Genomic DNA, 26813 nt, shown 5'->3' on the forward strand with positions numbered 1-26813 from the left:
CTTCCTTCCTTTCCACCTTGCAGATTTTGTGACATATATGTGACAGACAAGGGAGAACTTTTCAGTTTCTATCAGTCTGTAAAATGCCCGGCTTACTTGCATTGGAAGAATTGGACAGTATTGCTGCTGCTTAACTCCAATTGCATGTTTTGTTTCAAAGCACTGGAATGTTTGCACATTCAGGGGACAAATGCCAACCACCTAGGACACTGGCCAGTGACATAATAATTACGGCATCTTGGTAATGTGAATTCCATGATTCCATCTGGAGCCTGATTACCGCTAATAGATCATTTTTAATGCACCTTTGATCTCTAGACCCCAAGTTGTGGCACGTTCCATCTCTCTGCCCTGTAGCATGCTACAAACATACAAAGAGGTACCTGGCTAAGGGGCTGGCCCTTGTCCATGTCACTGATGATGAAAATGGGCAGAGTCCAGCACAAATCCATATGGCCAATTGCCCTTTTCAATTATACCTTCTTCAAAGTTAGATGGTGCAAATAAGTGTGTTGCATCCAGCATTTGGTAACTTTCCTTTTTCGGACTCCAGTGCCCAGAATCCCACAATCAGCATGCCCAACGGGCTGGGGATTCTGGGATCTGTATTCTCAAAAAAAAAAAAAAAAAAAAAAAAGAAAATTTTCTGAAATGTAGTTGACTGAATCATGGGGCATCAATGTCAAGTTTGAAATCTGAAACCAAGCAAAATATTTTCAAATAAAGGGATGTAAGATGTATTTGTGTGTAAGAAAACGTATAGTAGTCACTGAGAAACAGGTACAGAATGATCACTTTCATGTCTTGTTCAAGGGCCACCCCATAGCTCTCTTTGCTGGACTTGGTGGGCTGTTGAACTTGTCCAGCGTGGCTTCTTTTTCATTGTCACTTTTCTACTTTTAAGATCTGCTTGTTGTTGTAAACTGTCAGCTGGGAACTACAGCAACATCTTTGCCTCATGAGATTATCTTTATGGCCTAGAACGTACAAAATATTGTAGAGCTTTTACCCTGGGAAATCTCCGTGCATCACCATCAGTGCTACTAGAAAAAAAGATATTTGCAGACACCTATTATCAAAGCCTGTCCCCCTGCTAGTCAGGCATGGTTGACACAGTCAAACATATGCCGTTATACTGTTTATTTTATAGGGAGACCAGACATGTACATGTTTCTACAATTTTAAAAAAATTCCAGGCAAACTGAATGTCTATTGCCTTTGCAAGTGAAACCACAGGGAAGATGGCAAAATTCTGTAAAATGGGTGTTTAACTAAAAAGCAAATGGTAAACCACTCCACTAATCACACTAGAAATAATGAGCTGTAATGAAAACACAAATGTGTTCTCTTCTGTATATAACACTCCTGTGATTTGCTTTGTTTGGGAATCACATCTGTTTGGTTAGCTTATTTTGCTTTTCAGTGGCTCGCCAACTATCATAATAACAGTGATGATTATAAGATTGAACTATATCAAACAAAACAAGGGTGTGTTGCTGGGGTGGGGATGATTATTTCCATGTTGCACATGTGTGTTCCATGCTGTCAAGTCAGAACTAACTTAAAGCAACCCTGATAGGATTGTCAAGGCTAAGTGAGATATTTTAAGGAGTGCTTTTGCCAGTTCTACTCCGCCAGTGAGTTTCCATGTGGGAGTGGGGATTCAAATCCTGTTCTCCAGAGTTCTAGTCTGTCGCTCTATCCACTACACCACATTGTACATAATACAAAAATTGGGGCCCAATTTGCTCTACACGTGCAGGAGAGTGCAGACATGGACTGTGCAATTTGAATGTACTTAGGGGGAAATCCTCTTTGACAGCTTTTTCAGATATTTTCTTTCATACACATACACACACAATTCCCCCACCTGGGGCAGTCCTTTCCTTCACCTGAAGATCTGAGCTCCTTTCTGTTGCATGTGGAGGTAACACAAAGGTTCCCCTTGACATTTAGTCCAGTCATGTCTGACTCTAGGGGGCAGTGCTCATCCCCATCTCCAAGCCGTAGAGCTGGCGTTTGTCTATAAATCATTTCTGTGGTCACATGGCCAGCGCAACTAGACACAGAAGGCCATTACCTTCCCACCAAGGTGGTACCTATTCATCTACTCACATTTTTACATGCTTTCAAACTGCTAGATTGGCAGGAGCTGGGACAAGTGTTGGGAGCTCACTCCATCGCGTGGATTCAATCTTACAACGGCTGGTCTTCCGACCTTGCAGCACAGAGGCTTCTGCGGTTTAACCCACAGCACCACCACATCCTTATATGTGAAGGTCTGGTTTTATAAAAGAAGTCAAAAGTAGGGACTTTCCTTCCATCCCAGGCAGACAGCAGAGCACCTATGGTGCAAGCCAGACATTTCCACCGCCGTTAAATTTGGCAAATTGTCATAACAAAGCTTGCAAAGGGAAAAGCACTTGAAGGTGTGCAACCTATAGAAGATTTTATGGGTGCTTGTGCACTCCACTAGTCTCCCTTTCTCCACCACCACAGGCAGAATCCCCAGCAATGACCCCACTATCTCCAGTTCAGCTTCTCAAACTCAGGAGCAGTAAGTCCAGCCAGAAACCTTTATTACTGAAGCCCATTCTGGAAGGGAGAAGCACTCCTTAAATAGGGCTTCCCCCCAGGTTTCCAGGTGAGCCTCAGGAGTGGCCCACCAGCTGCTACCCAGGCCAGGGCCTGAGCCTGCAAACACCTGGCCATTCCTGGGTCCGGCTGGCCCCAATCCTGCAGCTGCCAGGGCAGTAAGGGCCAGATCTTGACTCATTGAGGAATTGTATTCTGGGAGGCTTTCACGGCCGGGATCTGATGGTTGCTGTGGGTTTTTTGGGCTCTTTGGCTGTGTTCTGAAGGTTGTTCTTCCTGACGTTTCTCCAGTCTCTGTGGCCGGCATCTTCAGAGGACAGGAGTAGCACAGACCAGAGCACAGAGTGTTACTCCTATCCTCTGAAGATGCCGGCCACAGAGACTGGCAAACATCTGGGGAACCAGGGTTGGCAACCATTGTTTTAGAGCTATCATGTAGAGCAGTGGTTCTCAGTCTTGGGTAACCCAGATGCTGTTGGACTGCAAAACCCAGAACATTTAATCACTTATCTGTTGCTGGCCAGGCTTTCGGAGAGCTGCAGTCCAAGAACATCTGAGCTACCCAAGGTTGGGAACCACTGGTTATAAAGTAATTCATATCAACATGTTTTAAGTATACAGATTTATGTACCAACCAGTCTGATTTAGAGTGAATATAATTAGAATTACCTGTTAGGAGCAATTATTCCAGATTGTGAACTTAGGTGGAACAATATCTATTACTTCTTCAAGGACTCTGTCTTCAGTGAGATAATTCACAGACTGAACTGAAATTTTTAAGGCATATTTAATTATCTTTTATGATTGCATTTGTGCCTAGTTTGTTTCCCCCAGTTATCATAAATTAAATATCTACTTATATTAAAAAGAGAGTTCCATGCATGCAAAATGAGGTGCGATTTGATTTTTAAATTTTATTGTTTAAAAATTAGAGTGGCTAAAGCAATTAAATCATTCTGGTGAAGAAATGTATCTTTCTGAATGCAAATCTATGTATGACGTGTGCTTGGTTAGGAGCATCTTATATATATGCAAAAAAAAAACAAAATTAATGGGGGAAAAAAACCAAAACCAATCCTATATATATATATAGGATTGGTTTTTTTCCCCCCATTAATTTTGTTCTTTTGCACAGTGAAACTAATAGCCAAGCAATCTTAAAGTATTAACTTCTCGTTTCAAAGTAACAAATATTTCTGGTGCACAGCTGTCTGTAGCTCTGGGTATTTCATTGCATGTTATCCAGAAGAGGGTAGCATTTACTGGCCACATTAAAATTCAGGATTTGTTAAATATACAACTAATTTTGTTTGGGAGTCCCAGTGGTTTTCTTCCTAATAATTGAAAAAATGCAAATGAGTGCAAGTAATTGGCGGCTTGGCCAGCTATAGTATCCAGCTATCTACTTTAATGAATTAAAAGTGCATCTCGTCCAGATAAGTAAATTATTTTAAATGTGATGAAGTAAAGAAAATAATAACCAGAAGTGGGGGGAAACAGATTCATTTCCCGCAGTTTTCAGCTTAAAACCTTTGTGTGCCTTTGAGTCATGGCTACATTCCAAAATGTGCTATCTTACTTTGATTTCCTGCAATAAATGACAGCAGAACTCCATTACAAGCTTCCCTTCCGGTATACAGAGATGGCTTGAGCGGTGTCTTAATGTGCAGCAGAATTAAACGGGAATGAGGTAGTAGAGTGCATTCGCGAAGGCTCTAGTAAACTCATAGTAGGCTGTAGTAGGGACTCATAGAAGCCACCTAGAGTGGTCTTATAGGCCAGATGGGCGGGGCATAAATAAATAAATAAATAAATAAATAAATAAATAAATAAATAAATAAATAAATAAATAAATAAATAAATAAATAAATAAATAAATAAATAAATAAATAAATAGAGACTCATAGTAGAGTCTCTGCCAAAAGTGATATAGTGGCCAGTCGGCACGTGGTGGTGGAAGGATTTAGTTCTTGAATGTACACATTCCTATAACAGTGCTCAGCAAACAGAAAGATAGCACAGCGGGTAGAATTTGGGGCCTTTTGTCTTCATTTGTTAAGCGTTTTTATAGGGGAAGGGTTTAGCTTTCAGGAAGAGCGTGAAGCAGTGGTAGTCGCCACCAGATAAAGTGTTAACAATCCACCTCTTCACAAGCACTGCTGGTGGCCCAGTTTAGTCCTTATAGCAGTGAGAGAAGAGGCAAAACATGTGATTATTCTTTTATTCAATTGTTTTGCAAAAAAAAAAAACAACCCAAGACTTTCTAGTTGTTTAGCCAGTGAATTAAGCCATCCACAGTTTGACAGGATCTAATAAGGGTATACATTAAAAACTCCCGCTTTTCTCCCGCTACATGGGTAAATGCTACAGTAATGGGGAAACTGGATGTGTTTTCAGAGTTGTCTCCAAGCAATGGAATGAAAGCCAAAAAGCCACATAACCTAATGCTGAGTGGGTATTATGGAAACAAGCCTTAAACAGGAATTTTGCTAAGTTTTCATATTATGCAATATTATTATTATAATTATTGCTTCCAGAAAATTTAGGTTCTTTTCGGGCTTCCACCGGCTTAGCTTGGTGGCCTCATGAAAAGAGAAAGCAACAAGGACACCATGAAACATTTCCAATCCACCCCCCAAAAAAGCACATGAAGGTCCTGAAACGTGATCTGTTTCATGGTGGGGAAGCCATTAAGGGTTGTGGGATGGAGAGGGAAATTCATTATCCTGGCAGCAGCCATTTTAGGAAATTAAGTCAGCCTTACACCGCATCTTAAAGTTGTGGGGGATTTCGGCCATAGAACTTTGTCTTAGAATTTTTCAGTCATAGAATTTTGTCACTTTGTTCTGCAGCAGGGATAAATCTGGCATAAGATGCTGAGAACCCAGAACCCCTCAGTTTAAATGGTGTCTCTTCCATAAACACAAAGCAAATCTTCATCAAAGTTTTTGTTTTGTTTTATTGAAAGTCACCAGTCCACTAGCTAGCATGGCTACTAACCATAAAGACTGGAGGATCCTGGGTTTGTAATTGAAAAAAAAAAAACTGCCAACGTTGCTCCTGACAAGACCTTAGGAAAGTCATTATTGGAGCAGTTTCAGCTCCCAGTCTCTTTTATGAAAATAATTATACTGGCCGACCATATGGATGCTAGCATGTTTAAAGCATTCATTGTATCCCAAAAGCCCCATTGCACGTGTTGCAAGCTCTGATGCTCAACCTAAGATGTGGGTGAAAGTTTGACCATGTTGCAGTACTCCTTATAGGTAGAGACCACGAATGCCAAATTTAAGTAATAGCGAGCAAATTCAGAAAAAAAGACTTCAAAGCAGTCACCTTCCCCACTATCTCATTCAAACTTTTGGCCACGATACTGTTTTAGAGATGTTGAGATGTCTTTGGATTTGTACAGTATTTTGAGATGGGCACAGACGGCCAGTTCGTCAGTTCATGCTGGTTCATTTATCGGCTGAACTGGTGTTCGGCACTTGCCAGGCTTGCCTCCTCTGGCAGCAATCCACTCAAAGGCAGTGCCCCAGCTTTCCTACTCTGCCTCCTCTGTGTGCTTCCTCTGAGTCGGTGCCTGCCACACGAGGCAGGGCTGGGAAGCCCCAATAAACAAATTACTTTGGCCAATAAATGAACTCGTGGTTCGTGCCCATTTCATATATATATATAAGTTATGCTGTAATTAGCAACTCAGTGTAATTGCATGGCTAGTGCAACAGATGTCTACAGAGTTTTCTTATGCCAATTCACTTCTAAAAGGTAGTCATTTGTCTAACAGGATTTCAGCCTCTGTGTGTGCGTGCGTGTGTTTATACATATCTGTTACAAACCGGAATGAAACTATACCTTTGATTTTGCTTCTTGTCAGCATGTTCTGACGCAGTACCAAAGTGCGTATAAAATGTGCATTTTGGGGTTACAACCGTTTGCTGCATCTTTGCTTCCAGGGCAAATATGTTTAGAAATGTTTAATTTTGCAAGAACATCAGGGGAACGGCTGGGCTAGAATGCTTCTCCCCCGGACCTGCCAAACTCCTGAGTGGGAGGATTTATTTGCATAGCAAAGTATTCAGTCAAGTGAGTATCTCCCCTGGTTGTTTAATATTGGCACAGCCAAGATGCAAGCATACCATCCCAGTGAAAAAAGGGCCGAAGGTGGAAGGTGGTAAAAGAGATGTGCTCCGTAATGAAAAAGCTGTTTGAGTGGCCAAGGGAGATTAGATTTTCCCTTCCCTTATCAAGAGCTTCTCTTCCATTCCAGGTTTGATGGTAGCTGTTGGTAAAGAAAATAGCTTCCTTTCCAAGGCATTTTTTGTGTACCTGCTATGGGTAAAAATATAACAGAACCCTTTACTCCTTTCTCTTGTGTGTTGCTTCTCCCCTTCTCCTGCTTGGGAACTGTACTAGCTTGCTTCAATGCCAGGACAGTTCCTTTCTCCTGGCAGGATAGCTCAGTGGTTTAAGCATCTGGCTGCGGAGCCAGAGGTTGGGAGTTTGATTCCTCATTGTGCTTCCTTGAGTGGGGTTGGACTCGATGATCCAGAGGGTCCCTTCCAGCTCTGCAGTTCAAAGGTTCTTATTATAACCCATAGCCTTGTTAACCCTCCTGATGTCCATGCCATAATTAAAATCAAAATATACCGTATTTTTCCGTTTATAACACGCCCCCATTTATAAGACGCCCCCCCCCCAATTTTCTGACTCAAAAATTAAGAAAACTTAGCTCTGAGGATTCAGTCTCTGGGCTCAGAACATCGGATATTTTGAGTCTCTGCTGAATCTAACCCTACAGAATCCACCTCCAAGGAGGTGTGTTCCAATTGGTTTGTTCAGGATCAAAAGACATCAGTTCCATCAGTTCCATGACTGTAGAAAGCTAAGTCTCGTGACTGAAGCCTGTTTACAGAGGCAAGGTATGTGCCATTTTGTTCTCTCCTCAGCTATCACAGCTTACCTCCGTGTAAAAGACACCCCTCAATTTTTAATGTAATGAGTTACGGAAAAGTAGCGTCTTATAGACTGAAAAATATGGTAATATAAATATATTACTCTCCACCCTTATGGGACGAAAAGAGATAAAACAGGCCAACCAAGTGCTTCTAGGCCCACATACCCTTTCATGTTCTAGGGAGGGGCAAACCCATCTGAAATTATGTTGGTCCCCTCCGAAGTGGTTTGACTTGTACGAATCTTCAGATGCTTCCTCTAAGGAGAAATCTGGTTCCCTTTTTGCTTTAGGTGAACTCTCAGTGGCATCTGGCTGAGTCATTCCTCCAGGTCATGAAGGAAGTAGACAGGCTCCTAGAAATGCAGATCTTGCCATTTGTAGTGTCATGTTATCTCCAATGCCAAGTTTCAGAGTTGTTTTTCTTTCATCCTGCATCACGTATTTATTATTAAGCATCTTGGTGGGGTATGTGAGCCAACGTAGAACCAACAGATACCCAGTGTGGTGAACTGCAGTGGTCCCCAACCTTGGACCTCCAGATGTTCTTGGACTTCAACTCCCAGAAATCCTGGCCAGCAGAGGTGGTGGTGAAGGCTTCTGGGAATTATAGTCCAAGAACATCTGGAAGCCCAAGGTTGGGGACCACTGGGTAGTGGATCGATAGATGACCTAGAACTCACAGTTGTGAGGATGGTAAAAACCACCCCTTAAATAACTTACTTACCTGCAAACCTGGTTGGGGTGGCTATAAGTTGCTTTCAATTTGGCAGCACATAACATAGAAGCTACATGCAAAGGGACAACATAACACCCTCCTACTCTCTCTCACACACACACATTGCACATTGGTCTGAATGCTATGCTCACCCTATCAGGACCAAAGTCTTAATGCCGTGTTACCAAACCCCCAAATGACTATCCTACAGACGATGTTCCTTCCATTCGTTCTCCCCCAATTCCACACATTGGAAAGAAAAATACATCTGTAGGAAATCTTCAGCAAATGTGCTTTTGCTCAATTTGGGCCATTCATACTGTGTGGCTTCTGTGGGAATGAGTAGCTTCTCTTCCAAGATTAAACATTACTTCTTTTCATACTTGCTTGGAGGAGGGATCTACTTGCAAGGAAGGATGAGTGAAGGCAGGATATATTCTAAACTATTTATTTCTTTATTCAATGTATATGCTGCACATCTAGCATGTTGCTATTCTGTGTACATTAAATGTACATCATCCAGTAATACAGAAAATAAGCTGTCCCATACATAAATAATAAATCCCAGACAAGAACTTCATTTTTAGCCTGGCCCATCTTAAATTCCTGTTCAAGATGTCCTATCCCTGGAGATGGGCATGAACCACAAAAATTGTGGTCTGTACTGGCTTGTGAGTCACGGGTAACCACAAACAATGAACCATCTGAATTTTTAAAAAAGTGAAGCATGAATTGGTTCTGATTACTTTTTTTAAGTTTGTGCTCTTTTAAAAAAAAGACTAACCCCCCACCCACCCCTTCCCACTGTCCCTGTTGCCCCCCTACCCAGTCCTGCTTCTTCTTCCAACCACCGCCGCCACCATCTTGAGAAACAGTGGCCCAGCTTCCATTCCGGGAGTTGGGCCAGCTGTGTCTCTGTACGCACCTTCCTATCTAAGAAGCTTGTTTTAAAAGTTTGTGGTTCGGATTCACTGGGTGTGACACAAATCTGAACGGGCCCGAACCAAAGAACTGGCAGTTTTTAACAAACTTCCTGGTTCATTTTTAGGTTTGTGCCCATCTCTACCTATCACCTTTGGCCAGAGGAAAAGAAAGGAGGAAAGATGACTTTTGCCCTCATCTTTGGACTTATTCTTCAAAAATGACTTTTTTCAGTTGCGCTGAGTGGTTGGACAGACCGCCCCCCTCCCCTCAAAAAAATAAGGTTAAAGGCACATGTCCCTACGGCTTTCTCCTGCTCTGACATTTGATGGGTGTTGGAAAGGAGCCATTCAGTAGCCTACAATGTTTGACGGTAGATCTTTGTGGTAATTTAAAATATCCTAATTTAATACAGCATGATCGGCGATTTGCCAACGAACACACAAGCTGTGTTATAAATCATGAAGCAGAATGGTACAAGACCATTATGCTCGACAATACATTACAGCTCCCTGTTGAGCTGGCAGGTTGTTGCCATTATAATGTTGCTATCCATCTTAAAACTTGTTTTTCTTTCAAGAGGGAAAGATGGAAAATAAGCGTCTGTTTGTGTGGGCAGGTGGAAATGTTCTTGAATCTGGAGATTAAAAATTAATTACCAGTTTGAGGGACACATGATGATGAATCATTTCAGCGAAGTAAGAGAAATCGGTAGAACTGCTGGTACTCTGTGTATCTTAGAACGCCTGCTGGCCAAATTGTTGCTTAGGATGACTATGCTCCCTGGGAATCCCTCAGTATTTTTCACGGTAGAAAAAGTTCACCGTTCTGAAGGGCCCTCAGCAAAATGTTCTTCATCAGATTCCATCCTAAATCCATGGGCCCTTGTTGAACATACATTGGGGGCGATGAGAAACGGCAATAATGCTCATTAGTGGCAGCCATTTTAATTGATCAAAAGCCCTGCATCAATGCTATAAGATGAATTAAAATAACAGCTTCTTGGTTTTCATCAGAATGATGGTTAGGGTCAGTATCAGTGATGTTTAGCTTCTATAGAAATTCCAAGTTCCACATTTTGACTGGGCTAAACTCTGATGACTTATCTTTTGCCATTCTAGAGAACCTTACTTCCAACAGAGTACGTGCATCTTGTTATTTAGATCCTGAAATGACAGCATAACCTGATAAAGCAGTCAGGGAACGAAGTGAATGATGTTTCTTTATGCTGAGTTCATCGTCCTATTTTAATCATTCCCCACGCGGACTCTTATTTTCATAGCAGTACAAAATGAAGTTACCTATAAAGATGATTAGCTACAGGTTGAGCAGTATGAAAGAGACTTTGTCACAAAGTGCACATCCTGTGTACAAAATTTAGGATTGCCATTAGAGGTGACTAACATTACTGGTTGATGTTACATTTTTAAAAAGCAAGTTCATGTCAACTAAATAAATCTCCGTATTTAAAGACAGTACAAAACAAGAACAGGTATCTTTATTTGTGAGTTGTACAGACAGACGTTTGGTCAAAATAGACATTAAGGGGACAGTTTATTCCCTAAGATTTCCTTAAGATAGAAAAGGGTAGTCTCAACAATCAGATTTGCAAATTAAGCCCTTGTTTACCTTTCAGTGACCAACCAGATGACCAGGAGGAAAGAAAGCATACTAAAGGCAAAATACATAGATGAAGAAAATCATGTATTATAATTAGAGCTGGGAATGAATTGCCATTTTGGCGAGTTGTTGTGCTTCGTGGTCCGTCAAAGTTGATGAAGCACGAATATCCTCCCCATGGACAAAGCATGAATATATTTGTCAGTTTGTGGGGGGGGGGTCTAAAAAAAGCTGACCCCTCTACCCCCACAGCCTGCCCTCTTCCCACTACCCCTGTTGCCTCCCTACCTTGGCTGCTGCAGTCTGCACTGCTGCCACCACCACCATCCACAGAGGCCCATGCCACAGTGGCCTATGCAGTCACCATCCAGCACTGCTTGCTGCAATGGCCTCTGCCACTATGGGCTGCCCTTTGCCTAAGAGTAGCTGTGGTCACCATCTTTGTAAGGGGCAGCCTGGATTCCTTCAAGGCAGGCTAAGGGAATCCAGGCTGCCCTTTGCAAAGATGGCAGCTGCAACTTCCCTGCCCTAAAAGAAGCTGCAGCCAGTGTCCCTTACGGCAGGCCATGGCTGCGGAGGCCACCACAACAAGCAGCAATCGATGGTGGTGGCAGCGAGCAGCAGTAGATGATGGCGGCGCTGGGCGGTGGTGGATGGTGGCAGCGGCTAAGGTACGGAGGAGAAGGGGGTGGGGGATAGACTGTGGGGTGGGTGGCTGTGGGACTGGCTGGTGCCTATAGGCAGAATGGGCAAGCCATAGGACCCCTAAGGGATGAATAAAAATGGGGAAATATTCGTCCCTTCGTATTCATTGGGTTCTCTGGAACTGATGAATATGAAGGGACAAATATTTAATGAATCAGCGATTTTTCATGAATTGCACAATCCTTTTGTTATTTGTCTCCATGTCTAATTGTAATAGATGGACATATATTCCATGACATGAGGGAGCACTTCCCAAAACATGCTAAATCTACCCTCTAGTTTGATTCTTGTTTCACACCGGCTAGCTAGTTTGGTTAAACAGGCGTTTCCAATCCAATCGTTTTCACTACCTTCTGACATAATAATGCTCTTTGTGTATTATAAGCCACATGGGTTATTTTAATAAAAGAATGAGATACAAATAATAAATAACTGAATAATACATGCAGTTTGCCTGACCAGTCATGATAAGTGAGGACTTGGTCTGCTTGTTCAGCTGATTTTGAGGCATCAATACGGATATCCTTAAGCCATCAGTGACACATTGCTGACTTCAAGTAATTTTGAGTCCATTTGGCAGTTTCAAATTCAGTAGGAATTGCATAATGTCTGAAAGTTTTGTTTCACATAGTTTTGTGTCACCTTGAAAGCTTTGTTTCTTACTTACTTTCTTTTTTCTTTTGGTGGACTGCTGTGCACTTCTTCAGATGCATGGTGTATAAGCAGCGGTCCCCAGCCCCTGGGCTGCAGACTGGTACTGGTCTGTGTCCTTGGCAGGACCTGGCCGCGGAGACAGATTTCCCACACCCCCACATGAACAGACGCACATACGCTACCCCCACACACGCACCTCCCATGCACGCATGTCCATGCATGCACGGATGCACACACAGACGTACTCCTGCAAACATAGATGCCCGCACAGATGCCCACACACCCTGCATGCATGCTAAACCGGTCCATGGTGTCAAAAAGGTTGGGGGCCACTGGTGCATTACACCAATTGTCAGATATCTAATGCACACCTGGGAGGGGAGAATGCAAAATGTAATAGGAAAGCAAAAGGTTTCTTCTGTTCATTGTGATAATAGTGGCCATTAAAGGTTTATGTAAGAGCCCTTAGAAGGTGACAACTGCAGATCTTAATGGTGGCTGTTAACAGTCGTTCAGAGGTAACTGATAGCTGAAATTTACATCCAAGCTCAGATAAGCAGGTTGATACATACATGCTGAAGAGGAGTCCCCCCCCCCAATCCAAGCATAATAAAAGAAATGGGACTGGAGCTTCATATCTGTATACAAATACAAAGCCTCCTGGCACAGGTGGCTGGCCTGCTTGCCTCCCATCCACAGACTCTGCCGGACTGCTTACCATGCAGCTTGCAGTGCGCATGGCCAGTGTCATCTTCTGCGCCCCAATCGTAGCATTAGCTCGGCTGCCATAGCCCTGCCTCCCTGCTGGCCCAGGGAGGCAGGGCTATGGCAGCTGAGCTACTGCTGTAATTGGGGCACAGAAGACGACATTGGCCGCACACGCCATGCAGTAAGTGGTCCAGAAGGTGGGGGTGGGAGGTAGTCAGGCTGAACACCCATGCCAGTGGGTTTCATAATTCGTATATGAACGTGAAGCCTCCATCTCTAAGAAGAATTCGGTCCATGAGTATACACAGCTCAAAGAAGAAATTGGTCCATGGGTATACACAGAGATTAATATCAAAGGGAACAGAAGGAATAGGGGTGCAAAAATTACAAGGAGAGAAAATTATCCAAAGAGTTGTCACGGCCGGGATCTAATGGTTGTTGTGGGTTTTTCGGGCTCTTTGGCCGTGTTCTGAAGGTTGTTCTTCCTAACGTTTCGCCAGTCTCTGTGGCCGGCATCTTCAGAGACAGCACAGAGTATCTGGAGTAGCACAGACCAGAGCACAGAGTTTTACTCCTATCCTCTGAAGATGCCGGCCACAGAGACTGGCAAAATGTCAGGAAGAACAACCTTCAGAACATGGCCAAAGAGCCTGAAAAACCCACAACAACCAGTTGTCATAAAACATACGACAGCCAGGCTGTGCCAGGAAAAAACCTTGGTAGCCTTTAATGCTTAATGTGCCCTAAGCATCTGTGCCGGTTTTGCACCCACACCCTTTAACGCCCATGGCTGTCCTTTCATTCTATGTTGATCTAGGTATGGCATCAGTTGGAGATCTGCTTTTAGCTTTAGAACAAGTAAGATCGGGTGTTGTGAGCCCATATGCAACCTCTCTTCTGGTCAGATTGACCATTAAGAGTTCCAGCTCTAAACGCTCAGCTGCCACTCCTATCATTCCAACATACTGGGAAAAAAATAATCCACCAGCGGTTAATTGTCTTTGTAGAAGAGTTATTTGTGCAGGGTGTCTCCACCAAGATGACCAGATCAAATGATTCCAAGCCCATCCTACATTGACCGTCTTCTCCCTTGCTTTCTGTTCCTTTCCTCCAGCTGGACAGTGCCACGTCACTCATCCAAGCAGCTAAAAACCTGATGAATGCTGTGGTCCTCACTGTAAAAGCTTCATACGTGGCTTCGACCAAATATCAAAAAGTCTATGGCACAGCTGCTGTCAACTCGCCGGTTGTGTCTTGGAAGATGAAGGCGCCGGAAAAGAAACCGTTAGTCAAGAGAGAAAAGCCGGAGGAATATCAGACAAGAGTGAGAAGAGGGTCTCAGAAGAAACATATTTCTCCCGTACAGGCTCTAAGTGAATTTAAAGCGATGGATTCCTTTTAATTCACTAGGCTTCACCACGAAGGGTTTTCTATTTCTTTCCTTGTTTTTTTTGTATGCATACCTGCCGACTTGTATGCGTCTGGCATGGGGGAACCAAGATAAATGAAGCAGTGTCAATATGCATGCAACCTGAGACTCTATTAAAAGTCCTTAAGCAATCTGCAGTTTCTCTTCCCGAAAGACACACCGTGTTTCTTGTGTTAAAATGGAGGTCTGTTACGCTGACCTCTTTTCCCACAATGGCCAAAAGCGACAAAATCGTGGCCACCCAAAAATGGTGTCGGGAGACCAGGGTGGAGGAAGGGCACCTCAGTCAGCGCGGACGGACGGACGGAAAAAAAAAATCCTTAATGCATGCAAGAAACATTAGGTTGCCTGGAATATTTATAGGTGGGAAATCTGGAAATTGTTAATGGTTAGACCATAACGGCTTGTATTGCTTTTGTTACAGTGTAATCATGTAACTAGCCAATATGCTTGAATGTGTGGGCCGGATAATGAGATGATTTAACTTTGAGTCACCTCCATTACGGTATGTGAATTATTTTTAACAAAGATAATGATGATTAAAAAATATATATTAACATTTCTTTTAACCCACTTTTAAAAGTCATTTCTAGTAGTGTTATGACAGTGCTTCTGTTTCAACAATTCCAGTTTGACATGAACAAAGTTCTTGGCGCGCTCTCTTTCCTCTCTCCTTCTTTCTGAAAATGGTTTACTTTTTGCCAACTGAATTTCTTCTGGTGGAGTATGAAGCACAACATGGTGGTTGACATTGCCTTTTGTATTATTATTATAATTATATTATTATTATTATTAATATTATTAGAAATAGAAGAACCGGTGATGGAATGTGTAGAGATGCGAGAACTGACACATGTGAGAATTTAGAGGCGAATATGTAGGTGTAGCTTTGGATTACAAGGTATCTGATATACCGTCGTAACTGCTAATTCTCAATAAACTTATTTAACCTTGGAATTCTCGGTATGGGTCATGATGTTCAGCCATTCAGTTATTTTACCTACATGTACACATATATGCACAGAGCGAGTGAACGAGAGATGTCTATCCATGCCCCCTACACATTCCATAATGTATATTGCATAGCGCTACGACTGTTGGGTTGAACATTTATTTAGAGATTCATATACCTGTTGAAGTCTTCTCAAAAACCAGAAGGCATTCACCCACAATGCCCCATCTTCTGTGAACTACTATATTATTGCAGGACAGAAGGAGAGGTATCGGACCTCCCCTAACCTCTCCTAAATGGTGTTCCCATCCATGGAAATTTCAGCATGTCGCTAGAAAATCTGATCTTGTGTTGTCTCCCTCTTAGCTGTCCTTCAGCCTCCTCACATTAGTGTAATATATTACCTGACACTATACACAGCTGTATCCCGATATCTGTACAGGCTCAAGCCAAGCATTTATAATTTTCATGGCTAGCTACCACTGCAGCTACTAAAGCAAAAAGGGCTAAGATCACTAGGTATGGTCCTTCAACATGCATGTTAAAAGCATAAAAGCGAACTCTGTTGCAGAAGCAGAGTGAGCCTGGGCTCTCTGGATGGGAGAGTGACCAGGAGCCGTGTCTAAGGTATTCTGAGCTCACCAATGTTGCAGATGAAGGCACATCAAGTTTGCAGAATATGTGATTGTAAAATCTATCAAGATGCATTGCAGCTGAAGTGCAAATAAGAAAGCATAAGCATGTGAGAAGGACAAAAACAATTTGAGGGTTCACCTGCATCCAGGAAAATCTTTCACTGCTTATGATAAAATTCATCTTTTTCTTAGCAGGCAGCTACTCTGAGAACCCATTTGCTGTTTCTCTTGAATTATTCTCAAGATTTGTAGGAAAGGAATAGACGCAGATCACAAACAAAGATCACAACCAGAGATGATAGCTTCCGCCAGCCCACCGTGGACTCCTAAGCTGCTCTCTGTAGGGAACAGAGATATGGACCTAAACATCTCACAGTGTTTTGTGCTGATGGAACGTGATTGGATTTGGTTTTTCATCTTTGTTGGCTGTTCTCTTACTGTTTCCGTGCCTGGTGGTTTCTGCTCTTTCAAATGATTTCGGGATATATGTTGTATATTCTCTTGTTTTCTTATGACACTCACTGCGTTAGGTGCCACAATGTCAGAGAGTATGGCACAGAAGTTTTAAAATAAAAAAAATAAAGCTTCAAAGATAAGAACCGGACAACTTTCCGCTCAGGAATGTCACATGATAATACGGTTGTGCTTGGAACATTGGGTGCCCTGTTTGATGGTGGTTGAAACAGACCTGGTCAAGCATCAATGCCCTCCATTCACACTGAAAGAATGTGTTATGTCTTGCCAGCCACAAAGATTAGCTGCATGCTGATATTGAGATCTCACTGGTACGCCATTAATCATAGAACCTTAGAATAATGGAGTTGGAATGGGTTGATAAGGCTATCGGGTCCAACCCCCAGCATAAGGCAAGAATCGAAATCAAAGCAGATCTGACGGATGGTTGGCCAATTTTCTCTTGAAGCACTCACCACCTCCCGAGGTTATTGGTTCCATTGTTGTACTGCTCTAACAGTTAATTGAAGTCAACAGGAGGAGTCATATCCAAGAGGCAGACAATTAACACATTTCTGGTTAAGCAGTTCATGGTCATTAACAGCTAATAAAAAATGTTGTACTCTTTCTACCCCTGTCAATACCTACTGGAAGCATAAGTATTTTTGTACATCAGGCTCGAACAAGTCATACCATTTTAAAGTTCCATTCATCTTTAATTTATAACTCTCTTTTTAATACCTTCCAATCTTTGGCCATCGCTACAATCTCTAGGCTGTTACATCACAGGCATAATACATGCCTGAAGACCACACCTAAATGCCCAGGCATCCAAACATAGTGACTAAGTCTGCAGCCTCCCTTGTCAACTCTTGAGTGCTCCCAGGGACCGTATTCTTCCCAGACGTTGTGAATTTGACACCCACCACCACGATGGAAAACAGTCGCTGGCCTCAATCAACTCCTCGTGGCAATCCAAGGTTTTCCTGAATCTTCCCCGAACGATGAATTCTATGGCAAAAAAAAAAAATTAATCAAATTGGTTCTAATTCTACATTTCACAAGACAGGAAGGTATGTGGTCCTTGTACACAATTCAAAGACAGTTGGTGAAACTTTTATCAGGCCGTTAAAAAAAAAGTCACAAACACTAGCTTTCAATTCCGTATCAGTGTTACTCGGCATTACAGAGTTGGCACGGGGCTGAAAGGTAATTTGTGTCTGTGATTTTTTTTTTTAGTAGTCTAATAAAGGTTTTGCCCACCCTTGCCTTCAGATTGTGTAGAATCACATGGATTTTCTTTTTCTTTTTTTGTTAGACTATGGTTACCCTGCATAACCAACCCAGAGGGCAAGCAAGGACCTGTAACACCCCCCCCCAAATAAAACTGTGATTTGAGGACAACTACTTAATCACTTTGTAATATGTTTAGTTTGGTTGCCGCTGGCTTACCCAGTGTAGAAAATGACATTTTATCCCAACTTCTCTGATATGGGGGCTGTCACATTTCTGTTTGCCCCTGTCCCTGGCCAAAAAGGAACCATGTATTTCAATAAGCCAAGGGTTGTGAGGGAAGGATTCTTAGTGACTTACAGCTCTTTGTCTAACAAGTTTGAGACATTCTAATTGACATTGCCTGAGGTGAAATAAGACCCCTACCATCTCTGAGAGCAGGCAGCTTGTTTTAAACAAAAAGAGCCACCCATCCACATCTGGCCATGGATTTTGGAACTTTAAAAAATTTTGATGACCAGCTCTGTAATGGCCGGCCTGGCAAAGACTCATTCAGAGTCAAGAGCTAGCTTATGTTTGTGACTTTCCTATTGCCTAATTCAGCATTGATTCTCTGCTGGGATTCTGCATCAAGAAAACACATCCTCTGTCAACTGAACGGAGTGTGCAAAGCACTCGTAAGTTGAAAATCTGGGGAGTTCCATGATGCATTTGTTTTCTTCTAGTTGGAGAGAAAAGAAGAGAGGAGCTAGTGAAAGACCTAAGCCTCCCTTTCCTTCTAGCTAAATATATGTCCTTTGAGCAATACATGCTCACATGTACACAGAGATCCAGACTCCAATATCTGAGATTTCACCAAGCCATTCTCTTTCATTTCAATGACTGTTTCAAGGACTAAAAAATTAATGTTTTGGGAAAGTGGAAGGTCTCAAAATCATTGAAAACTTCACCAGTAAGTCAATGATTGCATGTGTGTCAGTGGAATCATAGACTGCAGATGCCACCACTGTCATCATCATTGGCAGAGCATGGACAGTGCTGCCTGTAGGCCAATAGGATGATGATTTAGGTTTTTTGCCAAAACTTGTATCTGTTATACAATACCAGTCAATGTTTTTAGAGTTTTGATTGACCTTGCCTGATATTTTTGAATCATCATCATCATCATCATCATCTTAGAACTGCAGGGCTGGAAGGGGTCCTATGGATCATCAACTCCACCCCCTATCAAGTAGGCATGGGGGGAATTGACTTCCCAACTTGTACTTAAACCACTGAGCTATCCAGCAGTCGAAGATTACTCCAAAGTGTTTGGAACTATGTAAATACTACTTCATTTTCCGACCCAAGCCTTTATGCCACCTTCCTTTACCATCTTATTATTGAGAGCAAGCTGCAAATCTTCTCCAGAGAGATTTCTTTTTCCTTGACAAAAGGTAAACAAAGCCAGCGAGTCTGAATAAACGATCTCTTGGGGAAAGTGGCAGTAAGTCAGTAATCCGGCAAGTTTGAAAACTGAAGGCAATGAACAATCGCGCACAGTAAATTATTCAGTTCATCAAGAAAATGGCCCTTTCTAAGTGAAGAGCAGGTCTTCAATGGCAAAAACTCTCTGTTCAAAAGTGGGGGAAATCTTTACGTAGATCACAGATCATCTAATTAAAGTAATGAAGGACAATGCCTGGTATAATTTCAGAAAAATAGGTCTACTGTTACAAAGTATACAGATTCCACAGATAATTTTAAAATATGCTATATGCCATTCTATTTTTTTTTTAAGAAAGCTCACATTCATATCAGACTGCAAATGAGCTGGACTTTCAATACACTTTATATATTCCACATTTTTCTACAGGTCATTAAATTTCAGAACCCGATCAGGCCAGTAACAAGCTGCAAGTGGTAATCTGTTTCTCCTGTTCCTACTTCCTCCATAACTACACCAACAGGTTATTGGTGTCTTCTCATTTCAGTGTCTGTCCTAATTGTGAAATACAAATGCATGCGAAGTTTCGTAGGGCTTATGCTTCACGACAGATTCGCCATACTGCAGATACAGTGGACCCTCTACTTAAGGAATTAATCTGTATTGGAATGGTGGCTGCAAGTCGAAAAGTCTGTAAGTCGAATCTCCATTGACCTACAATGCACTGAAAACCGATTAATCCCATAACCAGTGGTTTTTATTCTATTTTTATTCCATTTTGGTTTTTTTCTGGTCTGTAAGTTGATTCTCTGGCTGCAAGTCGAATCTAAATTTTGCAGCCAGAGAAGTCTGTAACTCGAAAAGTCTGTAAGTCGAGCCGTCTGTAAGTCGAGGGTCCACTGTACAGACTGCAAAGAAAAAATTGGACAACAGGGTATAAAGTGGCCCCATTCTCTTGCCCTTGAGCTTCAGAAGAGAATGGTTATTCAGAAAGTCATGCTGTTTTGCCTTTGGCCGGTGAAAATAGTACAGAGCTGTGGATGCAAAAACTGTCATTCTTTTTGGCTGACTTCCCCGAAGTCAGATCCTGTTTTCAGAAGGCATTGCAAAGCTTGGCATGCATTCTCCTTGGTCTGGTGGTTCCTTGTGTTTGGCTGGAGAAATGCCAGGATGTGCTTCTCTTCCATCTCAGAGGATTTACTGACAGCCTGTAAGGGTGGCCCATTCTACATCCATCAGTGTCTCTTTCCTCTGAATCTTGCACCGAACAAATTTATTACGCGAGGGAGGGAGAGCCAGCTTAGGCATGTAAACAGATGCTCTCCAACTGTTATCTGACATGGTCCTGCCATCTGAACTTTCTCTGTAAGCCCTTTCCTGCAAAATGTCCCCCATAAATGGTGTGCTTTAAACATATAAAACAATTTAAAACCTTTTTAGAAATAAAAAAATTATATATACGTAAGTTTTATTTCTAAAATTGAATAGACACAATAACAAGAGAAAAAGATGATAAAGCAAAGGAATATAGCAAATAATGCTACACACTCTTGTGCTCCTTTCACCACTTGAGATAGTTTCTCTATTAACATGTCCAAATTTATAATTGCTTACTTACTTACTTGTTTTTACTTATTGTATGATTGCCCCCTTTCCCTCCAGAAGTACAAGAAGTCTTCACCGGGAATAAAGCCATTCGTTTTCTCAAATGCATGTAACAAGAATGGCTTCTATAGATCTCTAAAGTCATTAATGCACCTTACTCCTTTTCTTATTTCAAGCTCACACGTTAATTTATCATTAATCACCATATTCCAAAAATGGTATGCTTTTATAGAGTCACAATTATAGTTTCTAGCACAGGACTCTGCGCAATATGACCTTGTTCTGGGAGACAGTAAAAATGACCTCAGGACTCTTAGTCTCTTTGCCCATGCTCACTGTCCCAAGCTACTTGGTCTGGCCTAGGAATAAACAAACAGCGAACATTCGAACAATTTCTCAGTGTGAAAAACTGATGTTTTACATCTTGCTAATCCAAATTTTTCAGGGCTTTTTTTTCTTGCCTTTCCCCTAACTTCTTCATGGGAGAAACCCAGTGAAGAGCAGCATGAATTGCTCTGGTAACAAGAGCAATCCTGCATCCTAAACCAGACCTGGGCATACTGTGGCCCGAGGGCCACATACCGCCTGCGAGCCGCTCCTGTCGGGCCCGCCAGACACCAAAACCATTTATAGCTTTTTGTCTAAAGTTGATCAGTTGCTTATCTTTAACATGCCGCAAAAAATCTCTTTAGTATTTGTGAAGGTTAACAAGTTTAAATTAAAAACAGTCATAACATCACTGTTTCATATTATTTTTAAGTAAAGTTGGTTCGGCCCCCAAACACAGCTCAGATTTCTCATGTGGTCCCCCCCTACAGAAATTAATTGCCCTCCCCTGTCCTAAACCTTCAGTAGCATCCCCGTGTACAAACTGTAGGCTCTAGCTCTATAATTCGTAACCTGCAAAAAGCCCCCCTCAAAAAAAAAAACCTTGCAGAAGGAAAGCTAGCATGGCAGGAGGAAAAGCTAAGTCTCACCACCACATAGTTTTCTTTGTGTAGGGATTAGTTTGGTGGAGTGATGAGTCACAAGGATCCCCATCAATAGTCTGAGGTGCACATCAAGGGAGACCATTGACTTTTCAGGATTTTGGACATAGACTTTTCTTCTCAGCTCTACACAGAAAGGCCAGAAGTTGAAACTGTTACTTCCCCCCCCCCCGTGTACCACGTATGCTCCAGCACTGAGTTACACCCCTTCTTGTGGTACAACTTGGACCCAGATTTATCACTTCAGTGAGAACATGTACTCTGGTGAATTACATCTGAGAAGCTCTTCCACAGCCCCCCTGGGCTATCGCTGAGGAAAACAGTGCATATGATCTCTGTCAACCATTCCCTGAATATTTTAACACATGGCGGTAGAGTTCTGTATGGCCCCTGGCCATGGATGACTTTAAAGTTAAAAAATCAGCATGTAAAATTGGGCTCTGAAACTAACTGCCCGGCAATTCAATCACTGCAAGAACCGTGTTAATATTCTGTTGCTGTCTAGTGTTCTCAGAGCTTTGGAATAATCCATCAATTTTAATTCACTAAAATTCAAATTTGTTAACTTTGTTCTAATATATGCTTCACATGGGCATAACAGCAGACATTTAACATTTTCATCTAATTTTAATCCTTTAATGTAATGCTAACAAGGCTTCTCACATCAGTCAGCGCTATGTCCTTTGCTGAAGAGGCCACAAGCCAGACAATGGCTTAAAGGTTTCTTGACATGCTAATTCTGGCCATGTCTAATTGAAGAGATGTTGAGGAAGGGGTTGACTCATTCCAATCCAAGACTGGGGGGGGGGGGGGAAGATTCAGCTAGCAGTGTAGAAGTCCATCTGTCTGCTGCAGAATCAAATGTTGCTCCTTAACTATTTTTTGAAAATACATTGTCCAGTAACGATAAAGTTTAATATATGAATGATTTTGTAGGAAAAGGATACAAAACATGGTCTGTTTTTGTCTCTTTCTTTCAAAAAAATTTTAAAAATGAGAAAGTACCACACAACAAAGATGTGTCAACTTAGATGTAAATCCCACGGAGATGAATGGAGCTTAATTAAATGAGCACGGAGTTGCAACCTTCATTTCTGATGTCCATTTTTCTAGCTGGTCCAGGGGGGAAAAATTAGGTCTCTTAAGCTGTATTTGGATAATCCAGGAGATACTGCGTTTAGAAAGAAGACATAAACAGATGTAATAAAACAGAAGATATTGTCTCAGTGCATATACAGAGTTTGGATCCATTTTAGAACATGTTTAACTATTATTTTTGCCCCGTACTTATTTTCAAAGAGTTAATAAGACATCTTTGTTTCATTTCCTTCATTTCATGGACAAAATGCCATTGGACAGGTTGTTAGAAGAGATACCCCCCTTTTTTTATTTTGAATGAGACAAACTTTTTCCAACCTGACACTTTCCAGTTGGATTCCACCAGCTTTAGGCAACATCTATATTAAGGATTTGTAATCCATCTGGGGAAAAAATGCTAAATAGGAGAAGACAACACAAAAACAACAATCTGCCATCTAGGTTGGTTTGCCTTACAATGCCCATCTTCACTAACTATTGGCCAAAACCACTTGAGGATGATGGGAGCTGCGGTGGTGGTGAAATCCAGAGAAGTCAGGAAAGCCTGTTTTAGTAGATTCCTTGGTCATTACTGCACCTTTTAAATTCCTCTCTTTTCCCTCTCAGATTCCCAGTTCATCCCCATTAAGACCTTAGATTCCCTGCATTCATAATGGTCTGGCATAGTTTCTGCATGATTAGGTGGGGATGATCTGCGTAGACTTTCTCCAGAAGACTCGTGAACCAAAGAGACCATCCCCATGAGATAAATGATGCAGCATTCTTCAAAGTCTGCTCCATTCACTCACATCATAAAGCCACAGAGCTTAATATAATTGCAACGGCCTTGCTATGTCTGGAGGCCAAGATGTAAGCAGTTAAAAGACAAAGCCAGCCAAATTCAACAAACTCTTCTCTCCCCACCCCTCCCCTGAAAATGATGTGCCAAATAATTAAACTGGAGAAATAACATTCTGTATCCTAGCAATGCTGGCCTTGGAAGCCACCAATAAAAGAAACAATTATTAGAAGATCACACATCATGGTTACTTTGCAGAGATGACAAAATTAATGGTGTAAGCCAAGACCCTTTGCTCACTGCCACGTCTTCTTTTCATTATCTCTCTCAATAGTTTTCTTTCCTCTCCTCAGAGAAATCCATCTTCATCTCTCTCCCCTCCTTTTTCCTTCCCTTTTCTTTTACCGATACCTCCTAACCCTCTATCTGTCAAATTTGAAATAGCACCATAGCAAATCTAAATACCAGATTTGAGAGGAGAGAATCTTTAAAGAAAGAGAGAGGAAAAAAGTTATCCCGCTGGAGTGGAGAGAAATCCTACCCAGGCCAACCTGAGGATCTTGGTCTCAGAGCTTCTTTGAGCTCCTATTTGATTAAAAGAGTAAAGGGGCAAAGGTTGTAGCTTAGTGGTAGAGACTCTTTTCTCCATCCAGGGCATTGAGGGATGTCATGGTCAACCTGGAGACGCAACCTTCCCAGAATGCTTCCTCTATATAAACCTAAGCTCTCCTGATTTTGGGAGCTAAGTACAGATACATAAAGGTAAAGGTTCCCCTTGACATTGAGTCCAGTTATGTTCAACTCTAGGGCGCGGTGCTCATCCCTGTCTCCAAGCTGTAGAGCCAGCGTTTGTCCAAAAACAGTTTCTGTGGTCATGTGGCCAGCGGACTAGACACAGAATGCTGTTACCTTCCCACCGAGGTGGTACCTATTTATCTACTCGCATTTTTACATGCTTTCGAACTGCTAGCTTGGCAGGAGCTGGGATAAGTGACGGGAGCTCACTCTGTCACATGGATTCGATCTTATGATAACTGGTCTTCCGACCTTGCAGCACAGAGGCTTCTGCGGTTTAACCTGCAGCGCCACCACGTCCCTATAGGTAGGACTGGCCTAATGCGTGGATAGAGACCACCAAGAGACGCCCTGGTAAGTCTGTTGAAATGCTGTAGATCTCCTTCAAGTTAAAGTTTACAACACCGGGCTAGACATGATATGGTGGTTGTATACCTTGACGGTCACGAGAGAAGCCTCTTGAAGTGATGACTGTACCCCATCATCATCCTCTGTGAAGAGACAAGAACTTGGGGGATTTGCATTTTGAGACCATCACTCATAAAACGCCCTAACCAGCAGGTCACACTTGGCTGATTATGTGAGCTGCAGTTCACAAAAGCAACTTCTCTAAGTAACGTATAGAATACATCCACATACAACGTCTGTCTGAGGGAAAGAAACTGGAGCCAGCAGGGTTCACCCACCAGCTGAGCACTCCATGAAATGCCTTAGGGGTTATTTATAATGTACTTCTTAATGGCAGGTGTAGACGAGGCGCAGTAAGGTGGCTACTAACCAGATAATAGCTGTAACCGCTTACCACTATGAAAGATGATATATAGCTGTGAGTAACTTGGTCCCAAGTAAGGACACTTACTACAGGTCCATAAAGTTATCTGAATAGTACAGCCTAGTATGGCTAGGGAAGGAAAACATTCTGAATGAATTCTTCTTTTTTTTGATGATTTCAAAATGATGAGATTCCGTCTCCCTGTTACCTTCCCATCTGCAATCTGGTATCTCTGATCACCATGTATGGACCATGGCCTCAGTGCAGTGATTTGTAAGCCTGGACCTTTACATTTCTACATTTCTCATCTGGCAGGATCCAATACGTCCTAAGCAAACCACTACAATTGCTATCTATCTATCTATCTATCTATCTATCTATCTATCTATCTATCTATCTATCTATCTATCTATCTATCTATCTATCTATCTATCTATCTATCTATCTATCTATCTATCTATCTATCTATCTATCTATCTATCTATCTATCTATCTATCTATCTATCTAAATATTTTCCCCACCTTTCTCCTTAAGAATGAGCCAAGGTGGCCTACATCATTAAAAGACAATATTTAAAGCTAAAAATAGTAGTACAAATACTAAAAAGGATCAAACTAAAAGACAGTAAACAAAAGCAACACCAAAAACACATTCAAAGTAGTAAGACACAATCATCCATTTAAAAATCCCACTCAGTCAGCCAGCTATTAAGGGAAAGCTGGACTGAAAAGAATATTTTACTCTTGCTTGCAGGAGGGCAGCAAAGATGGGGCCAGCCTGGTCTCCTGTGGGAGGGAGTTCCAAAGTCTGGGAGCAGCCACAGAACCCTCTCCCATGTCCCCACCAGATGCATCTGTGAAGGGGGTAGGACTGAGAGAAAGGCCTCTCCTGATGATTTTAACACCTGAGGCAGCTCATCATGGGAGACGTGGTCCTTGAGATAACTTGGACCCCATTCAATTCAAATGGGGTTGTTATTTTGGCTTGAGAAAAAAAGAGAGACTCATTCAATAGATGAAGTATCAACTGCCCCAAGCATTTCACCTTAATCCACCTTATCAACACAGAGGACATCCTTTACATTTTTCATGTTAACCAAATGCCTATCCTCTCGGCTACGTCATCCATGCTTGCTTCTTTGTCGACGTCCTGGGCTTTGTTCAAAGATAATTAGAAAACGGAGAGTCTGGACATGAAAGTCATTGCGCTGATGTGAGAACGCTTCGGAGGCTAGCCGGTCCCTTCTCAGTGGAGTAAGAAGGTATCCCTGCTCTTCCACACTTCTACCCGCCCTCCCTGATGGGGCCAGAGTGGATATCTTTGTTTAGAAGACAAGGCTGCTATGAAATTTAATTACTTCCCCTGTGGATTCCATGGCTAAAGTGTAATTTCCAGATGAGAGGTTGTGTTGTCTTTAAAATGCCGCGGCCAAAGTCTGTCTCCTGGCAGGACAGATTCTCAAAGAAAGTGCTTCTCATCATGCGTGTGACTCCTTTTTTTTTCTGAGAGCAGAAAGAGGACTCAAAGGATTGAAAGGTTCCGATTTAAGGGGTCCAGAGAGATAGATAACGGAATGCTCCCCTTATGAAGGACAAAGGTTACAAGTGCTCAGTAACCTTCCTTCTCAGCCTTTTTTGAAGGAGGAAACAGTAAATTAACTGAACTCTCTTGTTCCACAGCAGGTTTTGTTCATTATTGGTGAATATTCCAAATAACTGGAAAGGTTGCAAGCTCGCTTGGCTTTCCCCAGCTCAGTCACGATGTCTTTCACC

General features: G+C 42.1%; 1 protein-coding gene across 10 annotated transcripts in view; it reads left to right on the forward strand.

Annotated features, from left to right (window-relative positions):
• CTNNA2 (catenin alpha 2) overlaps positions 1-15261 on the forward strand; it is a 578592-nt gene extending 563331 nt beyond the window's left edge. For all 10 annotated transcript variants that reach the window (XM_078394460.1, XM_073002097.2, XM_073002098.2 and 7 more), the window contains one exon: positions 13990-15261. In XM_078394460.1, coding sequence (XP_078250586.1) covers positions 13990-14277 — 288 coding nt within the window. In that variant the 3' untranslated portion in view covers positions 14278-15261. The remainder of the gene's footprint in view (positions 1-13989) is intronic.
• The last annotated feature ends 11552 nt before the right edge of the window (positions 15262-26813 follow it).

The sequence above is a fragment of the Pogona vitticeps genome, chromosome 5 (genome assembly GCF_051106095.1).
Source record: "Pogona vitticeps strain Pit_001003342236 chromosome 5, PviZW2.1, whole genome shotgun sequence".
NCBI lineage: Eukaryota > Metazoa > Chordata > Lepidosauria > Squamata > Agamidae > Pogona > Pogona vitticeps.